This window comes from Notothenia coriiceps, unplaced genomic scaffold (assembly GCF_000735185.1).
Source record: "Notothenia coriiceps isolate Sejong01 unplaced genomic scaffold, NC01 NC01_scaffold00025893, whole genome shotgun sequence".
NCBI lineage: Eukaryota > Metazoa > Chordata > Actinopteri > Perciformes > Nototheniidae > Notothenia > Notothenia coriiceps.
Window position 1 is genome coordinate 1 of NW_011358594.1, and position 8,159 is coordinate 8,159.

The following is an 8,159-nucleotide window of genomic DNA, read 5'->3' on the forward strand; positions in this document are numbered from 1 at the left end:
ATAGAATGAATTCTGGGGATTGGAGCTTAGACTTTCCCACTTTCAATTTGAAGGACCACCCTAATGTATAAGATATACAGTAAGTAAGTCTGTTTTTCTATTCATTCTTTTAGCCAATGGTCCTTTTTCTGGGATGACCGGCTTTTCTCAATTCTTGATACAAGCTTTCTTTTATTAAAATATCCATCACATCCGTCAAAGTTTCTTCAGAGGAATTACAGAGATAAAAAGCTCAAAACACAACAAAAGGAGAATTCCCTCCATTTCCATTGATTTGAGGAAATATGTACAATTTGTTACCCTTACTAAATAACTCAGTTTTGTTAAGTTAATATTTGCTTTTCATGAAATGCAGAATGTGTTTACCTTGATGATGTTGTTGACGGTGAGGATGACCTCGGCCCACTGCACCGAGTCCACCGGGTTCTCCTTCAGACTGCGATCCTCCTCGTCCAGCAGACAGTCGAACACCGAGGAGATCTGAGAAACCTGCAGCAGAAACACAACGTGTCACTCAGCGTCTCCATACGATACGATAACGCTTCAATGGTCAGATCAAGTCTGAAATGTAAGATGCATCACAGCAGCTCCATGTGTAACATCCACAGACACATATCAAGACACAATACATGAAACACAAACAACAAACATTGAACATAACACGATCAGTGAGAGAAAAGCTGCTCAAAGAGCCTTCAGGTGCATCTGATCTGGGATCAGCTCTGTGTTTACTGAGAGGACTGGACTGGAGCACAAAGGATGCTTCAGTCTGACTTTAGTGATCTCCATTAGATGGTAGCAGTTCATATTCTCTGTTCAGAACATGCTTTGGGACCCAGATGATGTTGTTGGACAGCCTCTCAGGTTCTTATGGTCTGCTGAGTCATAATGTCTTTGAGCAGATTTTTAACAGGTGGAGCAGTTTTGATTTTAAAGCTGTTGACAAACATTTGTACCAGGTAGTATAGCAGTACTGTAGAACAGACAACATCACAGATGTAAAGAACAACTGAAGAATTTCACTGTGCACTGTTGGAGGAGCCTGTGACTGCAGCTAATGTGCACATGGCTATAGAGCGGTGCAGTGATGACGTATTTTTGTAGTTCGACCCTGAAGTAAGCTGCATTGTTTCCCTCGACAAAAAGTAATGGGATTTCTCCATAGGATTTTAGAATATTGTAAAAAATAAGATCTTAGGAAAACGAACCTGTTTGATAAATGCACGTTTTGTTCAGCCGGATAATCTCCACATGTCTACCCTACTTTAATAATTTTCTAATCATAAATCTAATCGCCAGAAGCAAAATGCTAACATTATGCTATAAAGGAACTACAGCAGGGTCGCTGCTTCAACGTCACGCCAACTTAAGATCCATATTCAAACATACAGATTCTAAATGGTACAAGTTGAAGCGTTTGTTTGAACAGTTTCCAGGAGGCAGGCACTTGCTTTCAAGCAGAACAGGGCAAACAAACTTAGAGGAGTGTTTACGTGTTCGGCATAATGACGTACAACGTCCTCCACGACTTCTGTAGTCCTATTCAGCCACACGTAAACTCTTCAGAAATCTCCAGTGGGGTCACTGCTGATGGATTTAATGTTGTAGAACAAAACGTGACCCGTTTCTTCAATGTGTCTCAACCACAGACCTTATTTCAGATATTCTCAAAAAACTAGTACAAAAAACCCGTTGACTGAGACGAGGGAACAGGAAGTGGTACAATGCTAACTCACTTCCGGGTTTTAGGACTCGTTCCTGCTCCACTCTATAAAGCCTTGAATCTTGGACCCACCTCTCTGAAGAAGACGTCTGCGGCGGTGAGGCTGGGCGGCACGGCGCCGCCGCCCCTCTCCAGCGCGGCGCTGATGGCCCGGTTCACCAGCTCGGCGTGTTTGGAGTGCAGGTTCTTCAGCACCATGGCCGCCTGCAGCTTCTCGGCGTGTTCGCACAGCAGCAGGCGCGTCGCCATGGGAGACGAGCGCACCGTCACCTGGCCGAGGCGATCCAGCAGACCCACCTGACGGAGGAGGAGGGGGCGATTACTTCACGTTATATTAAGTCTACTTTTATGTTCCAGGATGCATCTATTTCCAACGAGAGGTTCATATTTTAGACTAATGAGAGTATTTTCCAGGAGGTTGTTGACTACCATCGCTAAGGCTGCACAATTCATTAGTTACATATCTATTCTCCAGGAAACACAATATTTGTTAAAGGCTAATTAGGTGTGTGTTAAAAAACATTTTGAAATAAGTATTTGTTTTGGTACAGAGCATCTACAACTTAAAGCCCTTTCAAGAATGACCCGCTAAGAGAGCAGCATAAACTTAGAGCAATAATCAACACAAACGAAAGAGCACGATATCCAGTTCATATGCAATATTTGGAGCACATAAAATAGACTAACTTTTAACAACGATTTTAGCGAGATGTCAAGAGAAATCACATTGACCAACAGTGCTATTCACTTATTACACACTGGGTTTGTTTTAAAGCACTATACGAGTTATGTACACCACTTTTTGTGTGGTGTGTGTGTGTGTGTGTGTGTGTGTGTGTGTGTGTGTGTGTGTGTGTGTGTGTGTGTGTGTGTGTGTGTGTGTATGAGAGTGTGTGTGTGTGTGTGTGTGTGTGTACGTGTATGAGAGTGTGGGTGTGTACGTGTATGAGTGTGTGTGTGTGTGTGTGTGTGTGTGTGTGTGTGTGTGTGTGTGTGTGTGTATGAGAGTGTGAGTGTGTGTGTGTGTACGTGAGTGTGTGCGTGCGTGAGCGTGTGCGTGTGCGTGTGTGCGTGTGCGTGTGTGTGTGTGTGTGTGTGTGTGTGTGTGTGCGTGTGAGTGCGTGTGTGTGTGAGTGCGTGCGTGCGTGTGTGTGTGTGCACCTGCAGCAGGAATTCCATGAAGCAGCCGTGGGCCTTCATCTTGTCCTCCAGCTGATGGAGGATGATGAGGGAGGTGAGAGGGAACCCAGCGCTCTCTGGATAAAATATAGATAATATTTTTTGTATGAAATAAACATGTCAGGTTATTTAATATAATAGATGTAAAAAAAGACATGAAGAGTACGATAGAGGACGGACAATATTTTTGTATCTGAGGGACATGATGACAAATACATCCTTAAAAAGCATAATCATTAAAGAAACACACATTACGAAAGTTGTAATAACTCTGGACGTGCAGAACAAAGAATCCAGGGACTACATACCGAATACATTCAAATATGTAACACACTAAATATAACCTCTTGTTCTTCTTCATGTCACATGTGTACACAAATATCTCCGAATTAACTTGATGAATGCTTACTGTAAAAACTATAAGAAATCTTAAGTGTTTTTTAATTGAGAACATCCTAATAAAATCAAGATTAGAATCTGACTCATCACTCAATCACTATATGTGTCATAGTCACATAGTAAAGAAATGCTACACCAGGAACAATATCAAAGTCTCTCTCTCTCTCTCACCGTCGGGCACGGACTCGGCCCAGCGGGGGTCCGAGGCGGGGTAATCGTCCACGAGGTCCAGGTTGATCCGGGTCACCATGCTGTCCAGCTCCGACCCCTCCTCCCCGTCTCCGTCGGGGGGGAAGATCTCGTCTGTGACCGTCTGAGCGCCCACCAGGTCGTTACTGACAGAGGGAGAAGAAGGACATGTATTTACAAGGATTAAAACAATCCTAAATCATGCAGGTTCAGTCCATAACGTTTGAGAGCAGCCAACATTTACTATTGAGAAGACTAAACTAACTTAAATAAAACTGTCAATAAAAGCTTTTGTTTCTCTAATTAACAGATTTCTGAAGTGTTCATGACGTACCGGCAGAACTGCAGGAACGCCGCCTTCAGCAGTTTGGTTTTGTCCTCTTGAGCTACCGGCTCCGCTCTGCTCGAAGTCTCCATGGCTGAACCCTAAACACAAATACAGAAAATAGAAAATACACTTTAGGTTTAATCACAGTAGACGGTCGACGGGTCAATAGTGCAAAAGCTCGCATTCGCAATTGCTCCAGGTTTGATGAACACTTTGGAAGTTAGACTGGCCGACACACAAGGAGACGACTTTATTGAAAGTGCACCGTTTGTATTTGGCCACTCCGGGGTCCTGTACTGTAACGGTATCGATACACATAAAACCTGTTTGAGGCAAACACACATCCTCAGTTCTACCATGGTTGTATAATTGCACATTCAGTCGTGCTATAGATGCCCCTTAATGTTCGTCTGCAGCTGTGTCTGTGATGCTGTGTGGATTTTGAAGCATGGCTATGGTTTTCTAGAGATCCAAATAACTTCACATGTGGCTCTGCACTGCCTGAGGGTCTCAGTAACACACACTCCAAACATGAAGTAGATCAGGGCAATGGTTGGTGAGATAATCAAAACTCAGATACACACACACACACACACACACACACACACACACACACACACACACACACACACACACACACACACACACACACACACACACACTTCCCCCTTTTGTTTGTTTGTTTGTTCACCATGTACAGCGGCTTTGGGTCCCGTGAAAGGCTCTATACAAATGCAATCTATTATTAGATCCTCTCAGCCTCAGTACCTCTGGAGCTGCAGCCAGCGAGGAGCACAGCGAGTCCTCCATGGTCTCCGGCAGGATGGAGGCGCTCTCTCGGGCCACGACCGCCACCAGGCCGCTGTTCTGGGAGAAAAACACGGGCAGGTTGGCGCAGCAGCCGCCTCCACGAACACCATCACCTGAAACACAGAGGGGAAGAAATGTACTGTTAGGAACTATTAGGAATTTTGATCATGGGTAATGCCTTACTTTACTAAATGACTCACTGCTGAAAGTTACTAGTTCATCTACTAGTTACATTACTTCCTCTAATCAGGACAATACTGTACACTGGACCTCTGCTTGCTGCTCTTTGTTTGAACATCAGCCGTGTTTCCTTTAGCTCAGCTTGCATCGCGGCATCACACTGGTCCAGGTAGCTTGCAAAAGTGTTCCTGTCTGATGGCGGGAAATGGGTTTCGGAAAGACTGCGATTCCACCGTTGAAACGTGCAACATTTCCTCCACTATGTTTATCTTACCCTTTAAAACCCAAACAAAAATAAATGTATGTAAACATTTCTTTGATTTCTTGATGTGCTTTCTTCAGGACCAGATAACAAAACACCCTTTTCTAAATTGTAAATCTGCTACAAATATTTTAATTATTTCTTTTTTGTGATAGTTACTCGTTGTTTTCAGACCAAAAACTCTATGTTCCCTGGTTGTAGTAACTTATCAAATACATAATAACTCATCTCATTAGGATAATAAAGTGCTAAATATACTATAAATCCTTTCTATGAAAATGATATTTCAGAAACAAACGTTTGTAAATGTAGAGCCAAAGATGGAGCCAGAGAGAATTATCGTATAGAATGTTTTTTCTCACCAGACGTGGTGAAACTGATCTTCTCGTCAGGCGGCCCCCCCCGGCTGGTTCCTGTGGAGCAGGCGAACACCAGCTCCTGGTTGTAGAGGAAGGCGGTGCCGCCGGGCGAGAGAGGCAACACCAGCCGAGTCTCCTGCAGCGCCTCCTCACTCTGAGGAGACAAGATACAGGATGAAGAGTGCATCTGCTGAAATCACACTGAAGGAAACGGTAAACAAAACCTCATCCTCCCAAGGAAGTACTGACCTCTGTAAGCCTGGATGGCATAGAGTCATCTTAAAATGTGCTAAACACACTAGAAATAAACAGTCCAAAAATATTTACTTATGTCTTAGTTTCTCTTTTGTACATTGCCTTGTTTTTTATGCTGCTGCAACGCAAACATTTCCCAAATTGGGATCAATAAAGTACTTCTCTGTCTGTCTGTCTGTCTGTCTGTCTGTCTGTCTGTCTGTCTGTCTGTCTGTCTGTCTGTCTGTCTGTCTGTCTGTCTGTCTGTCTGTCTGCCTGCCTGCCTGTCTGTCTGTCTGTCTGTCTGTCTGTCTAACTGACTGTCTGTCTATCTATCTATCTATCTATCTGTCCGTCCGTCCGTCCGTCCGTCTGGCTGTCTGGCTGGCTGTCTGTCTAACTGTCTGTCTGTCTGCCTGCCTGCCTGTCTGTCTGTCTGTCTGTCTGTCTGCCTGCCTGCCTGCCTGCCTAACTGACTGTCCGTCTGTCTAACTGTCTGTCTGTCTGTCTGTCTGCCTGTCTGCCTGTCTGCCTGTCTGCCTGTCTGTCTGTCTGTCTAACTGACTGTCCGTCTGTCTAACTGTCTGTCTGTCTGTCTGTCTGTCTATCCGTCCGTCTGTCTGTCTGTCTGTCTGTCTGCCTGCCTGTCTGTCTGTCTGTCCGTCTATCTATCTATCCATCTGTCTGTCTATCTGTCCGTCTGTCTGTCCATCTATAACAAACATTTACGATACGATAATCCTTTAATGGTCAGATCAAGTCTTGCATCACAGCAGCTCCATTTGTAACATCAACATAGATGTAAATATTGGGTTATTTAATCAAATCTAACTACATATAAAATAACTATTGACTCCAATGTACTGGAGTACAGGTAGAAAACTAAGAGGCAGACATCTCAAAAGTCTCCTCACATAAAAAACAAAACAAACAACATAAATAGACGACGGAAGAGATCTGTGGTAAAATATGTCTTTTGGAACTTGTGTTAACGAACCCTTGAATATATCCAGTGAAAAAGACTCAATCTTCTGATGAGGACTGACCTGGAAGGGGGGGTTGTGTTTGGTGACCTCCACGATGAAGTTGTCTGCGATGGCGGCTCCGGTGTCCTGCAGCGTGACGAGGCAGAAGTACACCAGGCAGGGAGAGTCTGACAGGTGCCAGGCTGCAGCCAGGACCACCAGACCGGATCTGAACACGATACGATAACACTTCAATGGTCAGATCAAGTCTGAAATTTGACTTGCATCACAGCAGCTCCATGTGTAACATCAACAGACAAATATCAAGACACAATACATGAAAAACAAACAACACACATTTAACATAACATCACAATCAGTGAGAGAGAAGCTGCTCAAAGAGCCTTCAGCGTGCGTTTGATCTGTAGCTCTGTGGTTACTGAGAGGATGGACTGGAGCACAAAGGATGCTTCAGCCTGACTTTAGTGATCTCCATTAGATCAGTGGTTCCCAACCTGGGGGGTGCCAGGCCTCAGATGATTTGAGGCCAAATATTATATTTAGACTTTTTTTTTTTTAAGATATAATTGTAACGCAATACATGATTGTCACTAAAAGCCTTGTCTCTACATTACAATAAAATATAAAAAATAATTGATTAATTAATTTTAATAAAAATTCAAGTTAGTAGCTATTATAGGCATAAAAAGACAGAAATGTATAATTCTTTCTATAGAAATGTTTCTTCTGCGCGTTAATTGTCCAAACCGAGCTTGTCTGGATAAGCACATTTTTAAAACATAGTCATTGTCCATGCCGGTTTCAGTTGGATTATTTGTCACAGTTGCTCCGATCAGATCGGTCTCCTCCATTTTGTAGATTATTTACAACTTTTGAATCCACATTAACACATCGGCAAAATCCGGCTTACTTTGAGCATGTGTTTTAAACAGTTAAACACACACACACACTCACTGGCTGAGCTTCATGTCCAGGTACGTCACGTTGGCTCCCTCCTTCAGCTCCTCGTAGTTGCTCTCTGACCCCTGGTGGGAGAACATGTTGGATATCTTTTAAAAACTACCACCATGAAATACATTCATAGTATAGAAGCTATAAATGTTAGAAACGGATCTAACAGAGAAGTTGATCAATGCCACTGTCGAGCAAAATGGTGGAAATAAGTGTTAAAATAACTATTTGATTCAGTAAAAAGAGCTTGAAGTATTTTTTCATTTACAGTTTCTGAATGATGAACCTTCTGTTAGAATATATATATATATAGGTCTACATTGTCTGCCAGTGATGGATTTTGACTACATTTATTTAAGTGCTATCTACTTCACTACATTTTAGAGAAAAGATATTGTAGTTTATTGTCCATATTTATCTCACAGCTTTCAATTTAACATTCAAAACATTGTAAAAATGTTTACTACCAAACGGTGTATAAGATTTGATCGTCAACAAGCAGCCTGTTATTTAAAAATTAATAAACAGGTTACTCTTTTAGGGTACTCTTCACACAAAA

General features: G+C 42.8%; 1 protein-coding gene across 1 annotated transcript; it reads right to left on the bottom strand.

Moving 5' to 3' along the window:
* Positions 1–342: 342 nt before the first annotated feature.
* Positions 343–7,689, bottom strand: LOC104956365 (nuclear pore complex protein Nup133-like). The gene is made up of 9 exons (XM_010783848.1): positions 7,604–7,689; positions 6,710–6,857; positions 5,433–5,583; positions 4,587–4,741; positions 3,825–3,916; positions 3,473–3,636; positions 2,885–2,979; positions 1,796–2,020; positions 343–489 (listed from the first exon to the last, which is right to left on the bottom strand). Exons 1-9 carry the CDS (start codon positions 7,687–7,689, stop codon positions 343–345), a joined length of 1,263 nt encoding a protein of 420 aa, XP_010782150.1.
* Between the last annotated feature and the right edge of the window lie 470 nt (positions 7,690–8,159).

Coding starts and splice junctions, on each gene's coding strand:
- LOC104956365 (XM_010783848.1), bottom strand. CDS start 7,689: ATGTTCTCCCACCAGGGGTCAGAGAGCAACTACGAGGAGCTGAAGGAG. Junction 5,584..6,709: donor AACACAACCCCCCCTTCCAG/GTCAGTCCTCAT, acceptor TTGTCTCCTCAG/AGTGAGGAGGCGCTGCAGGA. Junction 4,742..5,432: donor GATCAGTTTCACCACGTCTG/GTGAGAAAAAAC, acceptor TCTGTGTTTCAG/GTGATGGTGTTCGTGGAGGC.